We start from the raw sequence: 26,480 nt of genomic DNA on the forward strand, positions 1-26,480 counted from the left end.
ACTGAGCCACATCCCCAGCCCATCTTTTTATTTTTTATTTTGAGACAAGGTCTCACTAAGTTGCTGGGACTGGCTTTGAACTTGTAATCCTCCTGCCTCAGCCTCTGGAGCCTCTGGGATAACAGGCATGCGCCCTGGGACAAAGTATCTTTTACTTGGACTATGGCTCTGTTTTCCCATCTCACTAAAGGACAAAACCCCAAATATGGCTGTGTTCCTGACCTAGCCAAGACCTAGCAGAAAGGCATTCTGAGGAGAGTGAACAGACATGGAAGGCCTCTATTTTGTTGGTGTGACATTGATGTGGGCCCAGCCTGGGAGATGTGGGTGTGTCCTTGGTGTGTGGGCGTGGCCTTGACGTGGGTCCAGCCTAGATGTGGTGTGACCCTGGTGTGTGGGCGTGGCCTTGATGTGGGCTCAGCCTGGGAGAAGTAGGTGTGCCTTTGGTATGTTGTGTGGGGCGTGGCCTTGATGTGGGCGTGGCTGGGTGTGGCCTCCATGTGGGGCGTGGCTGGGCGTGGCCTTGATGCTGTGGACTTGTGTTTCCAACAGGTGCTGCGAGTGGCTGAGATGCTGTGGTGGAGGCGAGCCCAGGCCGCGCACTGTCTGGCTGGGACACCCCGAGAAGAGGGACCAAAGATATCCTCGGAATGTTATCAACAATCAGAAGTACAATTTCTTCACCTTTCTTCCTGGGGTATGTGCTGGCAGGTCCAAACCCTTTTCTTTTCCCACCACAAATTGAATGGATGGTGCCAGTCTTGGCAAAGTGGAGCCCCTGGGCAGGTTTGGCGAACACTGTGTGTTCTTTTTGCTGCCTTCGTCATTGATGATTCATCTTTCCTGGCCTGAGCACCTGCAGGGAACTTCCTTCTGTCATCAAGGCTGTGACACTCTGCCTGTTTGGTTAGAATAACCTCCCATTTATTTGATGTGTTGAAACTAAGAGTGGGAAAGGTATTTTGGGAACCCAGCATTATAATAAAAACATCAGCAGAGAATATCAGCCACACTTCTTTTTTTCCTCTTCTCACCATGAAACACATGCTCAGGAGTATAGGAAAATTGGAAAATGAAAGTATAGAGGGAAAAAAAAACTAAGATAAATTTTAACCCTGCCATCTGGAGAGGGACATTCTATTTACATGTTTCCTGGTGAACGTTTCTAGAGTCAACGTTTCTCCATTGACTTGTATAAATCTACGGATGGACTGAGCTCACTTTTCCCCAGTACTCCCCCAAATTACATTTCTTTTTTTGGTCTAGCATGACTTTGTGTGTGTGGGTGTGTGCACACGCGCACACACGTGGGGTGGGGTGGGGGGAGGAACTTGGGGGTTGAACCCACCGAACTGCACACCAGCCCTTTTTATTTTTTATTTTGAGAAAGGGTCTCACTAAGTTATTGAGGCTGGTCTTAAACTTGTGATCCTCCTGCCTCAGTCTCCTGAGTCGCTGGGATTATAGGCATATGTCACTGTGTCTGGCTTCCAGTATAGCTTTGAAATATAAGCCTGTTGACTTTAGAAGGAGCAACAGCAATCAGTTCAAATGCAGGAAGGAAAAAAAATCTCTAGTGTGAGAAGTTGGGCAACGATAAGGAAGCCTGGGTATGTTACAGTGTGGTTCCAGATTAATTTGAATGTTTTTAGGGGTGATTTTGACTATGTCTATTACTAGCTGCCACAAACCACAACTTGCCCAAATCTGTGTATCTTAAGTCAAAAAAATAAAAGTTGTCTTCTCTCTCATGGGAAATCTTACGTGCACTGGTCACTGTCCTCTGTCTTGTACGTATGCCATCCAGATTGTATGGCTACCAAATTCCAGGGCCGGGTAAGAGGTGTACTGGCTTTAAACTGCCTTAGCCTAGAAGAGCCAAGAAACTTTCTCTCCTGCTCATTGGTCAAAACTAAATACATGGGATCAGTGTCAGTCCCAGGGCTCGAGCGAGCAGTCAGAACTCTGCCAGAACACCCCTGACCAGGCTAGGATTCCACAGTACTGTTTTGTGGTGTTGAAATCCTATTTAGCCATCACTATTTGTCGTCCTTTTCTGATCTGACTTTTCAACATAAGCATAAGTTTTAGTAAGAAACAGTTTCTGTAATAACATTTCCAGTTGCCTACCTGATTTGAAAAATATATAGTTGAAGAAGTAAAGCACCACAGAATTAACACCCCATGCATGCCACCGCCACTAACTACTGTTCTGAATTTGTTGTTTACAGTTCCCATGGATATCTGTTTACTTTTTCAAGTGGAATTTTCACTACCCATGTGTTTTGCTGGGTAGATTATGGAACTGCTTAAGCTCTATGTGAAGAGGGGCATGGGAATCGAACCCTCGCCTAAGAATGTTTTTAAATATTCACTTCCCACTCCTCACACACCAGGTGAGCCCTGAACATCTCCTCTCTACCTTCCAGGTGCTGTTCAACCAGTTCAAGTACTTCTTCAACCTCTACTTCTTACTTCTCGCCTGCTCCCAGTTTGTTCCTGAAATGAGGCTTGGCGCTCTGTATACCTACTGGGTCCCCCTGGTGAGTAGATCAGCCTCCTTCCTTGAGTTGCCGCAGAGGTTTGCAAACAGTTCTTTGTCTCCTCCCACCCACCCCACCCCAATCTCAGCAGCAGGCCTTTTAGTGCCCTCCCGTCAACACATTGGGAGTCCCCAGGATTTTAATGTCAAACACTGCCAAGATCAGACTGCAGCAAAGTCTGGCCATTCATCCGTCCGTGAGTCAGTTGTCATTCATTATTTCACAAATTACTTATTGTATTCTATTGTATATGGCACAATTTTAGACTCTGGGGACACTTGACAAATGATAAGACAAATCCTCTGCCCTCATTAATTGTATTCGAATTATTTTCTCAGATCACGTTTTCCGTTTATTCTGTGTGGGGTGTTACAGTGTGGCGGTTGGAAAAGCAACAAAATCTGTGCTTTCGTGTGTCTGAAGTGTGACAGAACCGGCTGGCCCCTCCATTCCTTCTCTCACCTCCTTTTCTTTCTTCTCCCCCTTTTGGAAAATGGTTACGGAGCACCTACTGTGTGCTGGGTGAGGGGATCACAGCAGTGAGTGGAATAGGTGAAAGTCCCTGTCCCTGTGAGCCTGGTGTTTGCGGACACAACATCTTTGTTTGTATGTGGTGCTGAGGATCGAACTCGGGCCGCACGCATGCCAGGCGAGCGCGCCACCGCTTGAGCCACATCCCCAGCCCGAGCCTGATGTTTGGAGGAGCCAGACAATCCATGGATAAGTGCCAGTGTTTCAGCTGCTGTGGAGACAGGAGGGTGAGGCCAGGCTCCGTGGCTATCCCAGCTCGATCAGTGCTGCCTGTGGGTGGCGTTGGAGGGGCCTCTTGCCAGGGCAGCCGTGAGGGCCTCCCGAGGCGTGATGGGAATGGGGTGGAGTTTTCCAGGGGGCTACAGTGCCCTGCCCCTGTGCTGAGCATGTGCTTAGAGCATTGAGGAACAGAAGAAAACACAGAGAGGGCCAGCCTTCTACCCACTGTTCTCCAAATAGAGGCATTATGTATGGAATTATTTCTCACCAAGTGGGACTCAAGGGGAACCCGTAGGTTCTCACAAATCTTGTTAAATTTTTTACTTAAGAGAAAGTTGTAAAATTAGAAGACCTCCTTCCACAAAAGCCTTGTCGTTGCAGTTGGTGTTAGCAGGCGGGAGACGATAGGATTTGGTGCAGAAGTACTTCCAAAGTAGAGAGCCAGCTGCCGAGGGACGACCGTGGGTGGGTGTCATGCACCGTGTGTGCCAGGTTAGGAGACGTGTTGTGCTCAGAAGAGGAGGAGGCGGATTTCTTCCCCAGAAGCAGCAGAGGTGCTCTTGGAAGTCAGGAACAGTCTTCTCTTGCTGAGTCACTTGTGACTGAGGTGGGATGCTGGGAGAATCTTCATCCAGGCCCCTGTCTCTGGGGTGACAGACCCTCCTGTGCCTGATGCTTCACCAATGCCAGGTGCTACCTGTGCTCCTCTGCACTGGAAGTGACCCTCAGGAAGCCTCACCTTATCAGCTGAGATGCCAGAGGCAGCCGGGCTCATAGCATGAAGCCTGGGGATGACAGGGAGCCCACGTCCCATCCAGACATGGGCAGGTGCAAACCTGACCAGGGGCTGCCAGACCCACGTGTTGGCAATTTGCTTTACATGAAGCACCCTCATCCCCTGCATGGATCAGACCCTCCGCCATTCACTGCACCCTGGCACAAATCAAACCAAAAGTCATTGTTTTAAAAAAGTGACAGTGTGCATGAAATATCATTTATCACGCTACCTTCTGCTGATGATCTTATGACGTAGCTGAGGCAGTACATTGCTGGGGATGTGGCTCCATGGTGGGGCGTTGGCTGGCACACATGAAGCTCTGGGTTCATTCCCCAGCACTGCGGAAAAAAAAGAAAAAAAGCAATAAGTCCACATGATTCAAGAAACACAGAAACGTCCATACCAAAAAATATCTGCCTTAAGCTACTTAGTGATACCCTGCCTCAAAATAAAAAGGGCTGGGTATGGCTCCGTGGGTAACCACACCTGGGTTTAATCCCCAGTGTCTTCCTGCAACCAAAAAAAAAAAAAAATTTTTTTTCTCACGCAGTCACTGACCTTTCACATGCAGGGTAACATTGTGTTAAACTCTAGATACCCGTAGGTGCCTGTGTTTTATAAACGGCATCCCAAGATGTCCACAAGACAGCTGGGTGTCCCCTGCCACACCTTTCCCCTCAGATGTGCTGTGTGCCTGCCCTGTAGGCCTGTGGCTCTCCTCTCATGTTATATCCATCTGCCCAGCGTGTAGTGTCAACCCATCATCTGATCAGTTCTTGGGGTGCAAACATATTAGCACCTCTCAGCCTCATTTATATTGCAACTGGCACCCATGTGGGGAGAAGACATTGGCCACATCTGTCAAAAATTTGCTCCCCTTTTCACCTGGATTAACGTAGACGTGGTTGAACTATGCGGCAACCTAAATGACTGATGATAATTCGGTAGGAAATAAGATAAGCTCTGTTGAGTTTTTTCGGAGGCATTTATTGGAAGTTCCCATGCAGAAAGGATCAGAACAGGAAACAGGACTCCTTGCTTGGGATAGAGAACACGGGGCTGCGGCGAGCAGAGCGTGGCCTGGGTTCACGCTCAGGCTGTGCAGGACAGGGGCTTAACTCTCCATTTCCACACCGAGGAGCTTGGGAGATCATGAGGGGCTTTGGAATTCTGTGTGTGCTGCAGAATGCAAACGGTGTCCTGCCCAGCGTGGCTGATGTTACTCAACACTGGGAGCACACGGCGGTACTCAGTAGCTGCCCAGTGGTGGGCTAGCTATACTCTGCAGGTTGCCCTGGAGTTGACGGCTATGAAGTAGCTCCGTGTGTGCTGACGTGCGATGTGCACCGTGGTTTTCATTGCATGAGAAAGTAGGTTGCAGAATAACGTGAGCCATATGTTCCAAGGGTTGTGATCACCTTCTGGGAAGTGCTTCTTTCTAGGCCTGATTTATGGGCAGCAGCCAGGAGGGATTTTCCCCAAAGCTGGGTAACTGTGGAGCTGGGAGGTGCCTTTTATCCTCTTAAGTGTTCTTGACCTCACCCTACAGGACTCACACTGCAAGTCACCTCAGTTGCTGAGTCACCAGAAACTAAGTAGATCATATGTGCATTCAGGTTTGAAACCCTGTGGGAGGAAGTCGGTCCCTCCTGCGGTGGGAGGCCAGGTGGCACCTGGGGCTGGTGAACCAGGAGCAGAGTGTTGCGGGTGACTTTATCGCAAGTGCTGCGCCCTTTCCCCTACTGCTCTTGTCCCCATCGGCAGTGGTGCTGGGGAGGCCCCTGCCTAGTGGCAGCTGGATAGGGTGAGGCAGGTGGCCTGAAGCCTGGTAGTTAGGGCCTGGGATGACCTGAAGGGTGCCTGTCCTCTGAGAGGAGTCCAGCCTCCTCTCCGGTGTTGCCTCCATGCTAACGCGATGCTCTGAGTTTTCAAGAGAAGCCAGGAGCCTGATTGTCAGTGTAGGCAGTAATTACCGTTTTTTCTTTTAGCCGCGGCCTCTGCCACCGCCTCTGCTGGGGGTGGAAGCCAGGCAGGTGAACAGCTTGTCTGCAGGTGCGAGCAGCCTCTGGAGTCTCTCATTTCATGCCACGGACCTTTTTCTTTTTTGGTACGGGGATTGAATCCAGGGGTGCTTAACTGAGCCACATCCCCAGCCCTTTTTTGTATTTTATTTAGAGACAGGGTCTCGCTAAGTTGTTTAGGGCCTTGCTAAATAGCCAAGGCTGGCTTTGAACATGTGATCCTCCTGCCTCAGCCCCCTAAGCTGCTGGGATTACAGCCATACACCACCCCACCCAGCCCATGGGCCCTTTTATATTGAGCTTTTCCAAGATGCTTAAGTTTGGGGTGTTTGTCTTGTATTTCTACCACTCTTAATAAGGACTGTGGAAAGGGGATGACGATTAAAGACGAATTAGCATCTATTTTTCAGGTGATGGTGGCTGATTTCACCTAATATCTTTTTAGTGAGCGCGTTATAGTTGCCCACGAAACCGTGGTTCCTCGTGATGAGTTTGTGCACTCTCAGGACAGTTTGGTGACTCTCGGTCTGCGGTGCCTCCCTTTCCCGTCCCTCCTCCCTCCCCCGGTTCCCCTTCCTCTCCTGCACTCTTCTCCTTCCTCCCCGAAGAGATTTTTTTACCTACAAAATAATAAGCCTCTTTTCTTAGCCTGTTTCCTCATCTGTAAGACAGGGATGGTCACATCTAGGTCCTGACTTATTAGGAAAATGAAATGAATTTTTGCAAGAAAAAAATGCTTCATATAGTTCATGATGTATAATAGGAAATTCTCAGAATATGTCTTTTGTTTTGCAATCCTGGGGCTGGAACCAGGGCTGGACAGACACTCTACCAGGGAGCCACGCCCCCAGCCCCATGTCCTCATTTTAATTTTGAAATTCTTACAGTAATGACAATGCTACTTGTTGTCTAGGTTAAGTTTGAGGGTTTAATAGCTCTTTTCCTTACTATTAACATATTGGGGGGGGGGGAATTCTTAGGAGATAGCTTGAATGGTTTGTATGATGACCAAATAGTAAATCTGGATGTTGTCATTGAGGTATAAGGTACACTACCAGACAGCACACAGCAGGTGAGTTTTCAGGTCTGTTTTGACATTTTTCAATACTCAGATAAACCACCTCCATCAAGATACAGAATGTTTCCGTCACTGTGGAAAATTCCCTCCTTCCCTCTGCCTCTTCTGGTCACCTCCCACCCCCACTGGAGGCAATTACTTTTTTGATTTTTTTTTATCCCCCATAGATTAGTGTTGCTCTAGTAAATCAATCTCTCCCCCCCCCCCCAAGTTTTTCCCAAACTCTTGGGCTCAAATGACCCCACTGCCTTAGCTTCCTGAGTGGCTGGGCTTAGTCTATTTTTGATGTACAACTTTACAAAAGAGGGTTAGCACCTTGGGAACTGCTTGTCTGCATGATGGCAGGATTTTCTTACCAGCTCAGACTGCCCCCCTCCCAGTAAAACTCTTCCTTAAGAATTGGTGGATGTTAGGGATATCTTAAAGTGGATAGTTGGAATGTATTTCTGGATGACATTCGCATCCTTTCCTAAAGCAGTTTTTAACCTAGGAGTTCAGATTAATCAGAATGTGTGTGCACATGTGTGGCAGGTATGATTTAGATGCTATTTATTTGCAGCCCAGAGGTTAGTGAGTCGATCCTATCTTTGAATGAACCACAATTTTCTTTAGCATCAATGGGATTTACCCAGGCCCAGGCAGAGAGAAATAGAAACTGGAACGTTTGGGGAAAAAACACAGCGAAAACCCAGATTCTGGTACAGAACAGCAAAACAGCAGTTGGGGGTGGGGAGAGTTCTGCGAACCAGGTCTGAGCTCCCTCCAGAACACATTTCTCTCGCCTTCCTGTGTTGTCTGGTTATGCGTTTATTGTGAAATGTACCCGTTTTCATGTGTTTTACATCTGATTGGAAGCGGGAGCAATCCCTCGGTCGTAACCATGCGTGGGTCTTTGGAGGAGTTTCACGAAGCTGCACATCCCTGGCAAGGTTTATGTAAGAGATTTAAAGTCCTTTGAGTTGAAATTAATCTATTTGACAGGATGAGCAATATGAAAATGAAATCCTCAAAGGACCACAGTGCTCACCCCTGGGCAGTAGCTATTCCTGCCATCTTTAAAAGAAGGCAGAGGGAACCGGTGGGAGAATACAAAGACGACTGTGAAAGTGTAAGAAAAATGAAGGAATGATTTTGCTTCTATTGATACAAGAGGAAAAATCTGAATTGGAAATAGATTGTTGCTGTGGATGCCTCTTCACTCTCCCACCAGATTTTTGGGGGTCCTGAACTGAGGGGAAGGTCCATGTTTTTGTGGTGTGTTTTAATGTTTATTGGTTGATACTTACATGGTCAATGCTTTACTATGATTTCTTTATAAAAAAGTTAAAAAAATTAAGTGGTGGCATGTGCCTATAATCTCAGCAGCATAGGAGGCTGAGGCAAGAGGATTATAAGTTTGAGGCTAGCCTCAGCAACTTAGTGAGGCCCTAAGCAACTTACACCATGTCTCAAAACAATAAAAAGGCCTGGGGATGTGGCTCACTGGTAAGTGCCTCTGGTTTCAATCCCTGGTACAAAAAAAAAAAAAAAAAAAAAAAGTTGAAACAAGTTCCTTTCAGTCCAGGAAGTTAGAAAGTACTTTAGCAGGTCACTTGCTCTTTGTTGTTCATAGGGACAGCGTTGTGCTGTACATTCTGGAAGGTTGACTTCCCCTCTCTGCTGTCAATGCAGTGGACGGCTCTTATTATTTTTTTAACGTTGCTGAATGGTCCCTGTTAGTGACCCCGTCCACCTGGGTTGCTGGAGATGCACAGGAGGATGGCTTCCTTGCTCTGTGGTGTGGGTGCACACGGCCTGATGAAATGCATTTTGACAGTGGCACCGTGAGTGAGAGGTGTCTGTGAGCAAGTGCGTCCCTGGCCTGTGGAAAGACGTCGGGTTTCCTAGGCATTTCCCTCCCAGGCCCTGCGATGGCGCATGTGGGTGTGCCACATGACGCTGGTGGCCGCCTCTGTGTTTCTCTAGTAGCGTGTCTCCAGGTGTGAGTGAGCGTGTGTTCCCAGAGGGAGAGCCAGACTGGGGCGGTGGTGCGGGATGATCCCTGGGTCCTGCCCACTGCCCTGCTGAGCGGCCTCTCACCTCTTCTGCCCCTGGCATCTGCAGGAAGGTACACAGTTGTTTGTTTTAAACAGGGCTCACCCCCTGTCCCCTCTCGTTTCAGGGCTTCGTGCTGGCTGTCACTGTCATCCGAGAGGCGGTGGAGGAGATCCGATGCTATGTGCGCGACAAGGAGGTCAACTCCCAGGTCTACAGCCGGCTCACGGCAAGAGGTCAGCCTGGGCTTCGGGGCCATGGGTTGCAGCTGTCACAGGCCGCTGATGGTCATGGGAGCAGAGTTGAAGGCCTGGGCTGGGGTGTGGCATGTGGGGAGACTGTCGCTCGGTCACTCGGTTGCTTGAGCTTGGGAGCGGGGACGGCACGGTTCCATCTGCCCTGGGCCTGGTAGGACTCGGGCAGCTTCTCTGGCCCAGGGCTCTGCCCCTGGCCTTGTAGGAATTGGTCCCGTCAAATACCTGCCCGTGGTCAGCCTCCACCTGGAGTTAAATTCTGTGCCCTCCTGAGCTGCCCGCTCCCTTTTCCCCGCTGGCTGAGGAGGAAGAGGGCGCCCTCCTGTCACGTGGGAGGCCATGAGCAGCTTTCAAAGATAACCCACTTTCAGAGGTTCTGTGTCGGCAGTGATTACTCTCCAGGCAAACCCTGCAGCATTAGTTTTCATGAAGACAACACATTTACGCAAACGCTGTATCTGCAACGTCGTCTTTGAAGGCATCTTATAAATCCTCGATATTGAGGCATCGTGAGCATGACTTTGACCAGAAGACCAGGGGCCTGATGAACTTGGTCCCTGGCCCCTGGTACGATTTGCTGCACATTTTAGATGGTGGCACTTTAAAGCCCACCCCAGTATACCCCCGGAGAAGCCAGGAGCGGCCTCGCCAAGGCTGCCTTCTGTTTGAAGGTGAGCCAGTCTGAGTGGAGAAAGGTGCAGTCGGTTGTCCTCTAGGATGACTAGCTCTCCTCAGGAATTCATGCTGTTTTAGGAGAGCCGAGGGGAATCAAAACCATGCCTCGCCTGCGGGAAACTGAGGATTCCCGCAGAGATGCCCAGGGGACTTGGTTCCTGACCGGGGTCTGAGCTACAGTGTGTAGTTCAGCTTCTACACAAGCAGTCTGTCCACAGGTTCAGGATTTTTCGTAGTATTTTCTTCCAGGAAAAATGTTGGGGTGATATGTTTTGGGCTCATCCACCAACAATTGAAATTCTAACATATCCTGACAGCGTAGGTATGTTCAGTGTTTATGAATACATTTTTATCGTTGGTGGTCTTAGAAATTCATAGTTTCTGGGATGCGGGGAGATTCGGAGTTGCTCTAGAAATACTTCATTAAGGCAAAGCTACTGTATGCAGGACGTTTTGCCACCTAAAGAAAAAAGCCAGTGTAATCTCCGCAGAAGGCTCCGGCTTTCCGCGTGGGTAGTCAGAAGACCTTCGGCAGGGGCCTTTTTGTGGTCGTGTATATTAAATCCGCCCTTAATAACATATTCTTACTATAGCATCGAAAATGCTTGGCAACCGACAAAAGCCCCACCAGAGAGGGTGCAGAGGGTCTCTCAAGCTCAAGACAAGGGGCCCTGGGCTCCCACTCAGCCGCCCTCCTCCCTCCTTGGTTCTTTTCATATTGCAGTGGCTTTTCCTGTCCTCCCTGAGCACCCCTTCCCAGCCCCTGCCATCACTTCACTCAGTTCTTGAAAAGACGCTCAGGAGAATTGGCAGATGGCTCCAGCATCAAAAACTTGTCTTCCTTTGTTGGTGGCCTTTTGTGGCCCATGGCCCCCATTGTCCCGCCAGTGCAACCGCGAAGGAAACAGAACACAGTTCTGAATATTAGCCCAGGCCCTCGCTCCGCCATTTGTCTTGACCCCAACAAAACAGCGAGCCGACTGTCAGCCTGGAGAGCGACGGAGGCGACTGCAATTACTTGATACACTTAGGGGGAGGCCCAGAGTCCCAAGCCCACACTGTGAGGCCGCAGCGGGAGGAAGGAGAGAACCCGCTTTTTGACTTTGCTGTTAGTATTTCCTTAAGGGACGCTTTCCACCAACAACACCTCGTTGAGTAAGTTCAGAAGCAAAATGAAGTAACTGTCCAGGATTTTCAGAAACAGATGACCTTCATCAGTAGGCTGCAGGCCATGGTCTTTGCTGACATTCTACAGCATTTCCTGATTAATAGTAGCCATATTTGTACCAATGTAGCTTTTAAACCTAAACTTTCTAGCTAGTGGGAAAAAAAGTTGCAAAACTCCTCTAGGGATCTCCTGTGAGCCCCTCGCAGAGGCAGCCATTGTTAGCAGTAAGCACATCTGCTTTTTAAGGAGCCTCTCTACACACACCCCGCGTCATCGGAGAGTCAAGTTGTGGAGGAAATTCCTTTTTATCCCTAAATATTCGTGTCTAATTCTCAATAGAACATTTCTTGCACATAACAGTGCAGATATGAAAATCAGGAAACTTACCCTTGATCCATTACTATTGATCTCATTTATAGTCCTTAATCAAATTTTGCCATTTGTCCTGAAAATGCCCTTTGTGGATTTTCTCCCCCTGGTCCAGGAACCCGTCCAGCTCACTGGTGGCATTTCATTCTCGCTCCTTGGCCTCTCACCTGGTACAGCTCCTGGGTTTCTTTGTCTTGCATGACATTGACATTTTTTTTTTTAAAGGACAGGCCAGTTTCAGGCCAGTCCCTTGGTAACCCGTCCCTTGGTTTGTATTTATCTGATGTTGCTTCAAAATTAGATTCTCGACATGCATCTTGGTTGGGAATTGATATACTTTTAAACAATTGCCAAAGGTGCAGATTCTTATTGGCAGACAGCTATAGTTTCAGAGGCTTTAATTTAATCAGATTAAAAAAATTTCAGACTTACTCAGACTCAAAAAAAAAAAATGATTTTAGAACAGCTGAGCCAAAAGCTCTGATAATGAGCACCTTACCATTGGGAGGGAAAGTGGACCACGGTTAACTGTTTTTGTTTTTGTGCTGCTGGGGATGGACCCCCGGGCCTCACACAGGCTAGGCAAGTGTCCTGAGTCCTGCCCCTAGCCCAGATAACAGTTTTCAAACTGCATTTTTCTGTGTCCTTTGTTTTCACACGGTGGGTTTGCTGTTGGGGTAATTCTCGTTTTCCATGGGCCTTGACATATTTTTAGTGGGAAGTTCTGAGTTCCCCTCAGCACACACACCGTTGCCATGGTGAAAGCATCTGTTCTGCAGAGAGGCGAAAGCCAGAACTTTCCTTTCAGTCCAGACTTTCCGGAATGCCCCGTCTGACAAGAGAGCACATATGTCGGGAGAATTTTAAATATTTTGGATCAGCACAGGATTCGGTACTGAGTTAAAGATGGAAATCAAACCATTCGACAGAGGTATAACTGGAATCAATGATAGCTCACCCCAGCTGTATTGAGCGAATTGACCCTGAGCAGAACAGGCCATGAACATCTAAGAATGTTCTGGGGCCTCGGTCCAACAGATTTTAAAAATAGCTGCTTCCAACACGTTGGGAGTATGGTGGCCCTCATAAGGACCATTCCCTCTCCTGACACTGCCTTGTTCCTTCTGAGCAGTTCTGGTAGTTGAGAGTAGTGGTTCCGCTTGTGCTCTGCAGAAGGGTCTCCACTGCACCTCTCCCTGCTGGGTGGGCAGGTCCTGTTAAGTTCCCAGCAACTAGGTTGTTTTAATGCCCCCCCCCCCCCCCGCACTGTGGAGAGTTCCTACCTTGTACCTCTTGCACAAGAGAACTTGGCACTGTGCCTACAACTTTATGTGAACTGGAGAAAGGCTGATGGTTTTGCTGCAGGGGTTGGTTAAGGGGTATATAAATGGAGGCATGAGCCAGAGGTTTGGGAACCCATCTGAGAGGAGCTGTGATGTCTTTCCAGAGGAGGTGACCTTTATCCTGAGTCTTGGATACCAAAGAGCAGGCCTGGCCACGGGATTTGTGGGACCCACTGTCAGTCAAGCCTATAGGACCCATGTTCAAACGTCATTTAAGAATTTCATAGCCAGGTGCAGTGGCATGTGCCTGTCATCTCAGCTATGTGGGAGCTGAACCAGGAGAATGGGAGATCCTGGGTGTCCAAGGGCAGCCTCGGTAGCTTAGTGAGACCCTGACTCATTATTGGGGATTGAACCCAGGGGTGCTGTACCACTGGGCTACATGTCCAGCTCTTTTTTATTTGTTTGTTTGTTTGTTTGGTTTTAAATTTTGAGACAGGGTCTGGCTAAGTTGCCAAGACTGGTCTCAAACTTGCCTCAGCTTACCAAGTTGCTGGGATTATAGGCATGTGCCACAGCACCAGCCAAAAAAAAAAAAAAAAGTTGCTCGTAGGAGAGCATTGGACTGAATGTGGGACCCACGCCAGCACCCAGATGGTGAGCCCGTGAAGCCTGCCCTGGTTAACAGAGCTTCTAAGAGCCTCGGGTTGAGCGGAGGCTTCTGCTGGGGAGCCCGAAGCCTGGGCTGCAGGACCCCTGGTTCTGGCTCCACCTCGTTCTGCCCAGTTAGACCACGCTTCCTGAGCCTCTCCCTCCGGAGAGAGAAAAGAAAAGACCCGGTAGGCCATGGAGGACCTGAGTCTCTGGGAGGATGGATTCTGGAATCCAGGAATTTGTATATAAGGTGTGTATACAAGAGGCGCTTCAGCTGTTTCAAAAAAATGCTTCCCCAGTTGGGAAGCAGGAGAAACGGGAAGGACTTCTTCCTACCCTGAGCCCACCAGGTGTGGTTAAGTCCTAGTTGGTGGTTACTATTATTTTTTTGTGGTACTGGATATGGAACCTAGGGCTGCTCTACCACTGGCCTTGAAATTGCAAGGCTCCTGCTTCGGCCTCCCAAGTTGCTGGGATTATCAGCGTGCAGCGCCACCAGGCCTGGCCAGTTGGTGATTTTTTTTTTTTTTTTTAAAGAGAGAGAGAGAGAATTTTAATATTTATTTATTTTTTTAGTTATCGGCGGACACAACATCTTTTTTTTGTATGTGGCGCTGAGGATCGAACCCGGGCCGCACGCATGCCAGGCCAGCGTGCTACCGCTTGAGCCACATCCCCAGCCCCCAGTTGGTGATTTTAAACAACCCTGGGGATGTGGCTTCCAGAGATGGGGACACTGGGGAGAAGAGGCTTCTTTCTCACCCACCCCTCGGGCCAAGGCTGAGTAGCCCATAATAAGATCTAAACTATCTGAGCTGATGGGGCTAGTTAAGGACAGAGCTTGGTGTTTCTGACCGGCTTGTCCGAGTGTAAACCCTTAGGTTTTAAAGTCAGGCACCTACTATGTGCAGCAGCTGAGCTCAGCACTTTCCCAGACGGTAGCTCATTGATGACTGTAACATTTAGCATTAACACATACAGCGCAGACAGAGGGCTTTTAGGATTTTCGGGCATCTTAAAACACATTTCTGAGTCCAAAGAAACCTGTCATTGCAGCCTCCTCATTCCTTGAAAGCCAAGGGGAAGCCGTGCCACAGGAGAAACAGGTGTTCCTTCCCCCTGGGTTAAAAACTCACACTAAAGAGCAGTTTGGGGACCTTTGTGAATTTTTGTAATTATGAAATTGTCTTCCTATATGAATTTGGCATTGGAAATGAAGCCAAAAAAAGAGAACTTGAACTAGTAGTGGACCCAGAAAAACAGTTTTGTACTCGGAAGATTTGGTTGATCCCAAGCACCTCAAAAAAATAAATAAAATAAAAAAGATTTGGGTCGGGTCTAGAAAGACTAGTTAGCCTACAAATGACCTCTGTCTGCACTTACTTTCCCCACACCAAAAGTGTGTGTGCCTGTCCCAGGCGGTGGGGGCCCTGGATTTGCATTGTCCCAGGTGCATTCCGGGGTCTTCTCACCAGGAGAGCCTTCCCAGACCAGCTCCTGATCAAGGGATAACAATAAGTGGATAGTTCACCTGGAAAAAAAAGTGCAAATGGCATAATGAAGGCAGTCAACACTGCCCCTGTCCTGCTGGGCACACCTGGACTGATGGCTAACCAAGTCCTGCTCCAAGGATCAGTGCCAAGGGCTGAGACCCCTGGCATCTTCGCTTTCTCCTCTGCATGTGGTGAAAAGCCGGGAGACCTTTCCTCTCCCAGTTCTTTCTAGGCCCTTAGCCACGCTGGGCACCCTTTCCCAGGTGTGGAACCACCCATGAGCTCAAGGATCTCACCTCCCTTTGAAGATCCCTCCCCGCTTCCCCAATTTCATTCAAAATCTGCTCTGAATAATTATCTGGGATTGCAATTAATGTGACTGCATTTTGAGACCTGAGAATACATGTTTTTCTTTCCTTCCTTCCTTCTTCTTTTTTTTTTTGTTGTTGTTGTAGTTGGACACAATACCTTTATTTTATTTATTTATTTTTATGTGGTGCTGAGGATCGAACCCAGGGCCTCGCATATGCTAGGCGAGTACTCTACCGCTGAGCCACAACCCAGCCCCTTTTTTTCTTCCTTTAAAATTTATTTATTTATTTTTGTGGTTTTGGTGATGGAGACCAGGGCCTCTTGCATGCTGGGCAAGTGCTCTGACACTGAGCTGCACCCCCAGGGTGCAGTTTTCTTTGGGGGAGTTGTGTTTTACTGCAGTTGATGAGAAGGTAGAATAACGTGGGGAAAATGTGTTAATGGGGAATTATTCGGCTCAGGTTGATTAACTTAATGAAATACCACGCATGTTTTCAAAGTATCCACTCTTGTTCAACCTGGGTGAACATTAAGGTGTGCTTTTTGAATTTTGTAAAGGAAGCCATTGTCAGGGATGGGCTTTTTGATGCCAAAGCCGCAAAACCGCAATAATCCTCCTCTTAGGATCTTGAATGCTGTGCAGTGAGCAGAGAATTCCCCTTCCCAGGCTTCCCTCCCTGAAACTCAGAGCATCAGTCTTATTTAAAACAGATTTTGCCATTTTGGGGGTCATGCAGTCTTGTTAACAGAAGCGAAGTTATTCCAGTTCTCTAAGGGTGTGTTTTCTCTTTTCCAATATTCAGTTTCACTTACTACAAATCAGTGGTGAACTGATCTGTTGTTTGATGAAAAAAAAACAAACCCTGAAAAAAATCTCACATGCAAATGGCACTGTTATCTTCCCCAGAGCCTTGCCCCCTGCTGGGGTGTTACCCTTCTTCATCATTTTGGGCACTGGAAGCTGGCAAGACTATTATCTATTTATTTAAAAGCCTCTGTTGGATATGAGCTTGATACATTTAAACTTTGGTCTTTTTTTTTTTCCCCCTTTCAGTGTTTTAAACAAGAGCAACAGGAAGGAATCGTGTATTTATAATGATACTTTTCAAGCCTGTGCTGGTTTTCAAATAAGTCTTTTCTTGGGATGTGGGGAATGCAGACCACTGTTTGAATATGAAAATTTCCCCTTTAAACCTCTGAACTCTGCTGGGTCTGCGGAGGTGTTTTAACATCAACCCCAGGAAATGTACACAGGGTGCAGAATTTACAACTCATCACTGTCACAGTTAGATTAGAGAGTGAGTTAAAGAGTAATACATTAACCAGGGCTAGTGCGTGGAGGTTGTTGTTGGAGATCTACAAAAGCCATCAATGTCCCCCCCCACACAATGGAAAATGGAGGAAGAACTGGAGCTGTTTGGCATCAAAAAATAGGCCCCACATACTAGCACCCTGGAATTTTTAAGAAGGAACATTTTTGTTGGTAGGCTGTTCTGCAGTTTGAATTGTCATTGGCTTGTTTCAATTCAAGGGAAACATCTGGTTTCTCCCTGCAATGTAGACAAACTGCTCTTATTCTGAAGCTGTCATCCATGAAAGGCCTGGGGTGGACTCGGTGGATTTGCTTATGAAAGGCTTGGGGTCGCCTCTGTAGAAACAAATAGCTCCAGTAAGTGGAAGTTTGCTGCCCATAATAAACTGCCCGCATGGCCACTCGGGTGAAGTGGCGAAAGCTGGAAGGGATGAATTTATTGGAAGACATTTAGTGATTTGGGATGTGGCGGGGAAAGAACTTTCCACTTTTGCAAAAATCTCGTACCCAACTTTTAGGTAGTTGCAAACCTAGAGCCTAGAAATGGGGTCTGGGATCTTAGGGGACCCAAAAGGGAGAAATGCAGGGTTCTCCCGGGATAGGGCCATGTCTTCCTGGGTACTTTAAAAAGAGGTTGCAGGGTGCTGTTACTTTCCTTGCTGACCCGCTGTATAATTTGCAGGACCCTTGGGTTGTTTTTTTTTAATGAAAATAGTAGAGCACACCCAGCATCAGAGTACCCAGGAAGAGTGCAGTATGTTTTTTCCCAGCTCAGTGGGCTGCAGGGAATGCTGGCTATCTTTTGAGATCTGTAACAATCACTGTGAAAGTGTTATTTTTTTCTTTCTCCACAGACTTTGTTAGGAAGATAGGAAGCTCTGCCAGATGGCTTCTCTGTATCTTGTTATCTTGTTCTTCTTCCTCTTTTTTGTAAGAACCTTTATTGAAGACTCAGAAAGGTGGTTGATGGAAGGTCAGATAGTGCGTGTTTGTGGCCCTTCACATAATCTGAAGTTTTTTTTTTTTTCATTCTGGGAGCGGATCCCAGATAAGAGTATGCAGCTCTTCCTCACATCTAACCTGGGCCCCTCTCTCCTCCGATTGTCTTTCTCCCTACCAGACTGCGCCTTCCCTACCCCAGCCCAGGAGTCCTTAGATGGCCATGTTTCATTGAGATGCGCTCTGCCACTGAGCCCTGAATTACGTATTTTTGATGACAAGGAAATGGCACCGTGAGATGGGAAGTCCAGATTTATTTCACCAAGCATCCTGCATTGGTGAAATCAAGTGGGAGCCTGGAAGTCTCTCTGCGTTGAAGCTGTAAAGCTGAGACTCACTCCCCTCCCCTGGATGCTAATGATCAAACCCAGCTCAGCAGCACCAGTGGCCTGGTGGTGGTGTGGCTCCCCTGGCCCCCGAGATGGAGGGGAGGTCTTTGGCTGATGGGCAGGAATGGCTGGAGTGTTCACATGAAGGATCGGCCTGCTGGGGTGACTCACAAACTGCTCTGCAAACACGGTGGATTAAAGGGTTTTTTGTTGAGGTAGAACAGATGGACAGAGGGAGGCACAGTTCAAATTAACTGATCGTAAATCAGGCCTCTGTTGTAGAAGGGGAAAAATCTGGGCCTGGTCACTTAAAAAAACCTGAGCTTATTATTTTTTTTCTTCTTAGAAAACAACCTCATGCTTACGGTAAAAAATGAAGAATTTAGGGCGCTGGGCTGTGGCTCGGTGGTAGAGAGTACGCATTGCACGTGGGAGGCTCTGGGTTCGATCCTCAGCAACCACATAACAATAAATAAAGATACTGTGTCCATCTACAGCTAAAAAAAAATATATATATATATATATATATATATATATATTTATTTAATGAAGAATTTAGAAAATATCTATGCCAGAGGGCGGTTTAGATCCTGCATCTCCAGGATCATGACCAGGCCTTTCCGGAGAGGCCTCCTGATTTTGTTCTCCGTCCTGCTCACGGATGGACCGATACATGAGCAGTTGTTGTTTAGCCAGAGCTAAAACCTGTGCTTGCCTTCGAGTTAACTTGTAACGCAGTCCCCAGGATCTGAACCCAGGTGTGGTTGTTCAGAAAGGCCAGCAGCCTAAATTTAACTCATAAACCCCAAAGACAATGTGTAAATTTATGTTTGGGAAAGTTGGGGCAGGCTCAGGTGAGGGGAACTTCATTGGCGCTGAGGGCCAGGTTGAATTTATGACCTTCCTCCAAGCAGAGCCTCCTGAGCCCACCGGAAAGAAGGCTGGGTCCCTGCCCGCTCCCGTGGCTGCCCCCTAGTGGAGCCAGAGAAGGTTGCTCAGTCAGTCAAAGAGTTCTCTCTACCTACCCCTCTTCCAGGGCCCTCAGCTCTGCAGACTATTCCTCCCTTTCCACCCAGGTTGCATCAGAAGTGTTACATTGTGGCCAGTGTGCAGGGGGAGGGGTCTACAGGGGTTGCTGTGGTGTGGGCCAGTTGAAAACTTTCCCTGTCATTATTCTCTAAACAGTATGACGTATTTACATGGTATGAGCACCCTAAGTAATCTAGAGTGATCATTCAAAATAATGAGAGATGTGGATGTGCTCAGCTTCTATGCAATGTATAAGGGACTTGAACCCCCCCCCCCCCGAGTTTGGCTTCCACGGGGGTCCTGGAACTGATGCCCTGCAGATGCAGCTGTACTGTTTGGATTAGGGCCCGCTGGCCAGCCTCTCTGTAAATGTATTGACCAAAGCCTGAGACAATGAAACTTGAGGCTTGTGGGTCTCCCTGGTGTTCCCCGGGCTCAGCCACTGGATGGGGTCAGCATCAATTTTAGGAAATGAGGCACCACTCTATGCTAGAGGCTCTCCTACTAGGGTGAGTTTGAGAGCTGTGCACCGGCAGTCCCAAGATCTTTCTAGAAGTCATAATATCTGTGTGTAGAACTTGTGGTGGCAGCCCTGCTTATGGTTCACATAACCAGGTTGAATAAAATGCCAGGATTGTTTAGAATCAAACTCTGTGGCTATTATTGCAGAGAGTCATTTGAATTGACATCTGAATGCTTTGAAAAATGTCTGTGGTCATAAACCACTTAAAATATGCACCATTAATGAAAACATAGAGTCGTGCACACAGATTATTCCAGCATGTCTTTCAGTGCTCTGTGAAGTGACCGGAATTCAAGTGGGAGATGCTGGTGAGCGCCAGTTACTGTGGACAGCAGGTGTGCCGAGGGCACAGTGATCATGGTCCCCAGGCATGGTTTTGCTCAGGGGCATTTTGTTTTTGAGGTTTGCTTATTATTTTTTCTCTGTGTCTCAGCTAAACATCTGCAAAGTAAACAGGACACCAGTAACTGGTGAAGATTTTATGGTGTTGTTTCCTTGTATGAGAATCCGACCAGACAGAAGGTCCGCTTCCTCTGTGGTGTGCTCACAGGGTGCTGGACCGTCCGGCTCAGGTCAGACCTTGCACCTCTTTTCTTGCTATTCCCTACTTGCCACAAACCCCCCCACGAGAACCCCAGCCGTTAGCCACGGGCATGCTGCGTACATGTGCACCCTTCTCTCGTCTCTCAGGCTGGGTTTTTATCGGTTCCCAGTAACACCGTGTCCTTCACATGGCTAATTCTGGCCCCAACTCTCCTACAAAGGATTGTGGACACCCCCTTCCAAGCCCCAGCTCGCTCATTTGCTGTTTCTGCCCTCGAGAGTGTGAGTTCCGTGGACCCTCGGCCCTCAGAGCACCTGGTATACAGCAGGCATTTAGTAAACGGGCCTTCTCTGTGCTGGGCACTGGCCTCCCGAGCCCCCCAGCACACTGGACTCCCTGCACTGCTGTTGTCACGTGCGTCTGGCTGTCACTAGACCTAGATCTTGGTTGGCAGCCACGGCCGTGGCCACGTTCAGCTCCTTGTTTGTTTTTGTAGAGCCTGAAGGCAAAGAATGTTTTTCACATTTTAAAATGTGAAATGTAAATGTGCAAAAGGGTCAGAGCCCTTTGGGAAAAGAGCTGTGGGACGGGTTGAGGGCATCGCCTCCTGGCCCGCAGCCTGGACTCCTCACCGTCCGGCCCTGACCACTGCACATGTGGTCACTCTGAGCTCGGCCACTGGCTGGGGAGCTACGAAGACCATCTTTTTATCTTTAACCCCAGGACACAGCACTTATGAATCATTTTTGAGTTGACCTGAACTTGTGGGTTTTTCTGTCAGGAAGCTGGAGACGAGACCGTCCCCTGATGGTGACCACAGGGTAAAAAGGCGCTGGCAGTGTGTATATTAGTGCTTAGCACAGCGTTAGTGTGTGATATTACCTTTGCTTGTTGATTCAGATAAGCATTTAATAAAAATCGTGTAGTCCGATCATCATCGTAGCCAAAGTGTATAGCAATTGTCCATTAAAAAGTAAATCAGGGCTGGGGTTGTGGCTCAGTGGTAAAGCGCTTGCCTAGCACGTGTGAGGAACTGGGTTCGATTCTCAGCACCATATATAAGTAAATGAATAAAGGTTCGTCAACATCTTAAAGAAATTAAAAAAAGTAAATCACTCATTTTGGTTTAGCTTTTTTTTTTTTTTGAGGGGGGCTGCTGGTGTTGTTGAAAATTAAAATTAAAATTAAAATTAAAATTTCACTTTTTCTCCTGGATCTGACTCTTAATTTTGTCCCTCTGCCTTTAAAAAAAATATTCTATTAGTCATTGATGGACATTTTATTTAAATATTTATATGTGGTGCTGGGAATTGAATCCAGTGCCTCACACGTCCTAGGCAAGAACTCTACCACTGAGCCACAATCCCAGCGCCCCCTTTTATTTAAAAAAAAATTATATTTAAAAAATTTTTTAGTTGTTGATAGACCTTTATTTTATTTCTTTGTATGTGGTGCTGAGACTTGAACCCAGTGCCTCACACTTGCTACCCTGAGCCTCAGCCCCAGTCCCTTTTCCTTTCCCTTTTGAGGCAAAATAGAATCCCTTGTAGCTACCTGGGAAGTCTCAGTCCCCGTTAAGACAGGTGGTCTTTCTGGAAGGACATGAGTTATTTCAGTGCCCTGTGAGGTAGGACCCAGTGTCTGTCTCTGCAGCAGGGACCCTTTTCTTGGGGAGCCAGGAGATGCTACTGGAGGGTGCCGTGCATCAGGGCACTTCCTGTGCCCCTGGAAGGCTCCAAGAGCGATGGAGCTGTGTTGAAATGCATTGTGGCAGTGATGTGTTGGCCTGTTGCTTTGCAGGGACAATGAAGGTGAAGAGTTCCAGCATCCAAGTGGGAGATCTCATCATCGTTGAAAAGGTGAGCGGGGCTGGACGCTCGTCCTGGGCTGGTCTTCGGGGTGAGCGCGTTGCACAGGGAGTCCGCGGTCGTGTGCGTATCGGGCAGACAAATTGAATGATGCTTTTTGGATTCTATCCAGTGTCTTTGCTTGGGAGAAAAATCTCTTTGCCATGAGATAAACAAAATATTTTTTCAAGGTTTATGTGAATTGGGTAGAAAGAAATCCTGCTTGTGAAATGTACAGCCATAGCCAGGCACAGTGATGCACGCATGTGATCCCAGCTACTGGGAGACAGAGGCAGGAGGATCACAAGTTCAAGGCCAACCTGGGCTACTGAGTGAGACCCGTCTCAAAATAAAAGTGAAATAACTGGGAAGGCAGCTCAGTGGTAGAGTGCTTGCCTCACATGTAGGAGGCCCCAAGTTTGATTCTCAGTACTGGGGGTGGGGAGGGGAAACTCAAACACCCCTACAAGTACAGGTTTTGATGTCCTTTTTTCATGTTTATTATTTGGGCTTTAAAATTTTTTTATTCAAATAAAATCTTCCAGCTAAGTGTGGTGGCGCACACTTATAATCCCAGTGGCTTGGGAGGCTGAGGCAAGAGGATCATGAGTTCAAAGCCAGCCTCAGCGATTTATCAAGGCCTTAAACAACTCAGTGAGACCCTGTCCCTAAATAAAATATGAAAAAGGGCTGGGGATGTGGCTCAGTGGTTAAGGCCCCTGGGATCAATCCCTGGTACAAAATAAAATACAAATAAAAAGTACGTAAATAAAATCTTCCCTTTAAGTTTGCTTGATACTTAGAAATACTTATCTAATCATCCTTTTGAGCAATATTAGCTTGCATTTTCTGACTCACACATTGTACCTGCCAACCATTTTATGAGGTCAGGGGTGAAGTTTAACATGCGAACAGTAAAATGTCCAAAAATGCATTTTTAAAAATAGCCCTGTTAATGTTTGTTGCCTCAGCAAACACATCTCTTTTTACTATGTGTGTCTGGAAGGTGTGAGATTTTTGGGGTGGCCCTGGAGAATCTTGGAATAATATTTGATTAGAAAAGGATTTCGTGCTACCTCGTTTCTGTAGGAACTGAACTATGCCCTTTTAAAAGGATGAAATCCAAGAACTCAAGGTCGATTGAGGGGAGTGGAACTCAGAGCCGCGTGTTGTCAGACGCTCTTCTGTTGGTAGCTCTGTGGGGGCTGCTATCAGTTTCCTCTTTGTTTCAAGAAAGGCTTTTGTCCATTCTTACCCTTCCACTTCCCTATTAAAATCCCGCTTAAATCCAGACATCGCTCTGGGGATGGGTAGAGGCAGAAGGGTGAGCTGGGTGTCCCCGGGGTGTCTGCAGACACCTGGAGGAGTGCCAGCCTCGGAGCGGCTTCGGCCCACGACTTGGCTGGGGTTCCAGTGGGTGCTGGTTGCATCTGCAGGAAAACGGGGAGCTTCCTTCCTGAGATGGGATTTTATTAGGGGCGTGTAAAGCACCAGCAGCCCGCCATTGTCCTCAGATCCCAAACAAAATGACCCTCCAAATTTGTCTTTGACAAAAGCAGAAACTTCAAAGAGGGGTGGGCTTCGGTTGGCCTCCTGCCTCGGGGTGGCTGGAGACCCCATGGCTGCCCACCATGACAGTCTTCCTTTTCCTACCACAGAACCAGCGGGTCCCTGCTGACATGATCTTCCTGAGGACATCAGAAAAAAATGGTAAACATCTGAGATCAATGTGGAACGTAACCGTTAACCTTTCAGTGGTAATTTGGCAAAATAATCATTTGAAAATGCAGCCGAGGTGTAGATATCATTTTGGAGCCCTGAAGGTGAATCAAAAACCTCTTCATAGTAGAGCAGTCTTTTAAAATGGAAAGTGTTCATTATTAGATTTTTGTCATTAAAATGGTAGTTGGAGCCCTGATGACTGACATCTGGTGAAGCCACGCCCACAACAGAGCCACACCCACAAGCCTTGATTTTCACCCCCCATCCCCCTTTCTGGGCTGTGTTAGGCTCAACTTCAGGAGACGGTGGACAGGAAGTGTGTTGAACAGAGGCAGACAGGAATCTTTCTCATGGAAGGCGACACCAGTGGCTGTGTGAGATGGGCGGATACAGAAACTGGGAAGGGGTAGGCACGTTTTCTGCAGTGGCTTCCTCTGCTCCTATTCACTGTTTACTGCAGTGAATCTCAAGCCTCCACGGCCCTCACCTGTGGCAGTTACTCCCTAGCAGGCTGCCTGCCTGCCTTTTTATTTAAGTTGTTCTAAGGAAACAAGCCCCGCCCCAATCTGGCCCAATTGGAGATGTTTGAACATCTGAAAAATGGGCATTCATATTCCTTTAAGATTGTTGCAAACTATTTAATTATGAATTGACTGAAAGTAAAGGTAAAAATTCATACTAATAATATTTATGTAACCGGGAGAGGGGACAGAATGCACTAGATGAAAACAGTCTTTTAAAAACTGCAGCAGTTAGCCTTGAATTGGTTCTTGGGTCCTGCTCATTGAAGACAGCCGGTGGCTTAGGGCCAGATGCGCCCCGGCCACCTTCCACAGTGATGGGAGTTCTGCTGCAGGGGTTCTCGGTCTGCACTGCAGAGTCAGCAGGGCGAGCACACACCTGATGGCCTTCACCTCCCTGGGTGCTGGCACTGTGACTGTCTCACTTTCTACACAGGGGACAGGTTCAGAGAGGGCACATTCCTTCTTAGGACAGGAAGCCAGTGAGCAGCATGGCTGGGATCTGTCCCTGATGGTCTGGTTCCTGAGGAAGGGGTCATAACCCCTCCCAGCACGGCCTCAGGGCTAGCCACCCTGTGCCAGCCACTGGACCATTACTGAGTCCTTACAATAAGCTGTGAAGGCAGGTTCTTCTCAGTTTTAAAATGAGGACATATTGTGGTTTAGCTAGGTCAGTGAACTAGCAGCACACACACGTAGTCCCAGAGACTCAGGAGGCTGAGGCAGGAGAATCGCAAATTTGAGGCTGGCCTCTGCAACTTAGTGAGATTTCGTCTCAAAATAAACAATAAAAAGCACTGGGGGTGTGGCTCAGTGGTAAAGTGTCTCTGGGTTCAATCCTCAGTACTAAAGCAAAAAAAAAAAAAAAGAAGAAAAAGAAACTAGATTCACAGGGAGAGAATGGTGGCATAAGGGCTTGAACCCAGATCTTTGTCTCAGAGCTTATGGAGGAAGTGGGAAGGAAGGTATTTATTTTCTCTTTGGGTCATTGGCCATCAAACGGCCATTTTTGTAAGGAGCGCTTAGAACAGCCAAGGAAGGATTCTTGGGTTTTGAGTAACTGGACAGTCCCCAACTTCCCTCCACAGGGTCTTGCTTCTTGCGGACGGATCAGCTGGATGGGGAGACGGACTGGAAGCTGCGACTGCCTGTGGCCTGCACACAGAGGCTCCCCACGGCCGCCGTGAGTAGCTTTCCCTACAGAAGTGCGCGCGGCCACCAGGTCATAGGAGGGCTCTCAAGCTCAGATGCCCTCCAGGGCCAACAGGGGACGTCAGATGTGCATGGGGGTTGGCGGGGGACTGTGGGATCCCAGAGAACTTCCACGGCTCCTCAGTTCCCTCCTGTGTGGCCGTGTCCAGGGCAGATTCCACAGGCAGGACCCGAGCTCCTTCTGGGGTGGCTCAGAGTCGCAGGAGAGCTGGACAAGCTGCCCGGCAGAACATTAAAGGGAAATCAGAGCGTGTCATTCCCTGCTCAGGGGCCCCACACCATCCGTCTGCATGGTGCTCGTCTCTGACCTTGCCCTCTGCCCCTCTCCACTGCCCACTGGCCTCTTGGTCAAGCATGCCTCTTCCTTGGACATCTGCCCTTGCCGTTTGCTCCCCAGAAACCCTCTTACCTCAGGTCTGCCTGGCCCGGTATATCCAGCATGCCATGTGGGTGTCATATACATGCCATGTAGGTGTCACATAGATGGCATGTAGGTGTCACATAGGTGTCCTGCACAAGTGTCTTATTTTCTGGCCATTTTCCCCTGGCATTCCCATTCCACCCACCTCCAGGCTGACTCCCTGTGAGCAGCTGCTCCTGGTGACCCTGCTGTACCCCCAGTGCATGGGACAGTGGGTGCTGACAGATGGCCACAGTATTGGCCAAATGTGATTTAAATGCCCAGAGGTTGACTTGCCCACCGGCGTTCTGGAAGGGTTAAGTACAACTTGTCCTGTGTTCCTGTCACGTGGATTGATGCCGTCTAGTGGGAAGGGAGCAGGCAGGCCAAAGTTTTGGGTCTTAGTACAGTTAACGTAACCATAAACATGGCACCGCACTGGTGGTTTTTCATGGCTAATAAAAAAATGAGGTAGCACCCTTCATAACTGGTTTTTATTGGAGGGGGGTTCTGGGGATTAAACCCAGGGGCACTACATTCTCAGTCCTTTTTTTTAAAAAAGTATTTTTTAAGTTGTCAATGGACCTTTATTTTATTTATTTATATGTGGTGCTGAGAATCCAACCCAGT

The 26,480-nt window shown here is 48.0% G+C and overlaps 1 protein-coding gene across 2 annotated transcripts in view; it reads left to right on the plus strand.

The window, feature by feature from the left end:
- Atp9a (ATPase phospholipid transporting 9A (putative)) overlaps positions 1–26,480 on the plus strand; it is a 122,660-nt gene that overhangs the window by 29,623 nt on the left and 66,557 nt on the right. For both annotated transcript variants that reach the window (XM_046433285.2, XM_046433286.2), the window contains exons 2-7: positions 553–697; positions 2,430–2,543; positions 9,332–9,440; positions 21,949–22,007; positions 23,654–23,705; positions 25,327–25,421. In XM_046433285.2, coding sequence (XP_046289241.1) covers positions 553–697; positions 2,430–2,543; positions 9,332–9,440; positions 21,949–22,007; positions 23,654–23,705; positions 25,327–25,421 — 574 coding nt within the window. The remainder of the gene's footprint in view (positions 1–552; positions 698–2,429; positions 2,544–9,331; positions 9,441–21,948; positions 22,008–23,653; positions 23,706–25,326; positions 25,422–26,480) is intronic.

This window comes from Marmota monax, unplaced genomic scaffold (assembly GCF_021218885.2).
Source record: "Marmota monax isolate L192 unplaced genomic scaffold, Marmota_monax_Labrador192_F-V1.1 WCK01_AAM20220418_F8-fsc00014, whole genome shotgun sequence".
NCBI classification, from domain to species: domain Eukaryota; kingdom Metazoa; phylum Chordata; class Mammalia; order Rodentia; family Sciuridae; genus Marmota; species Marmota monax.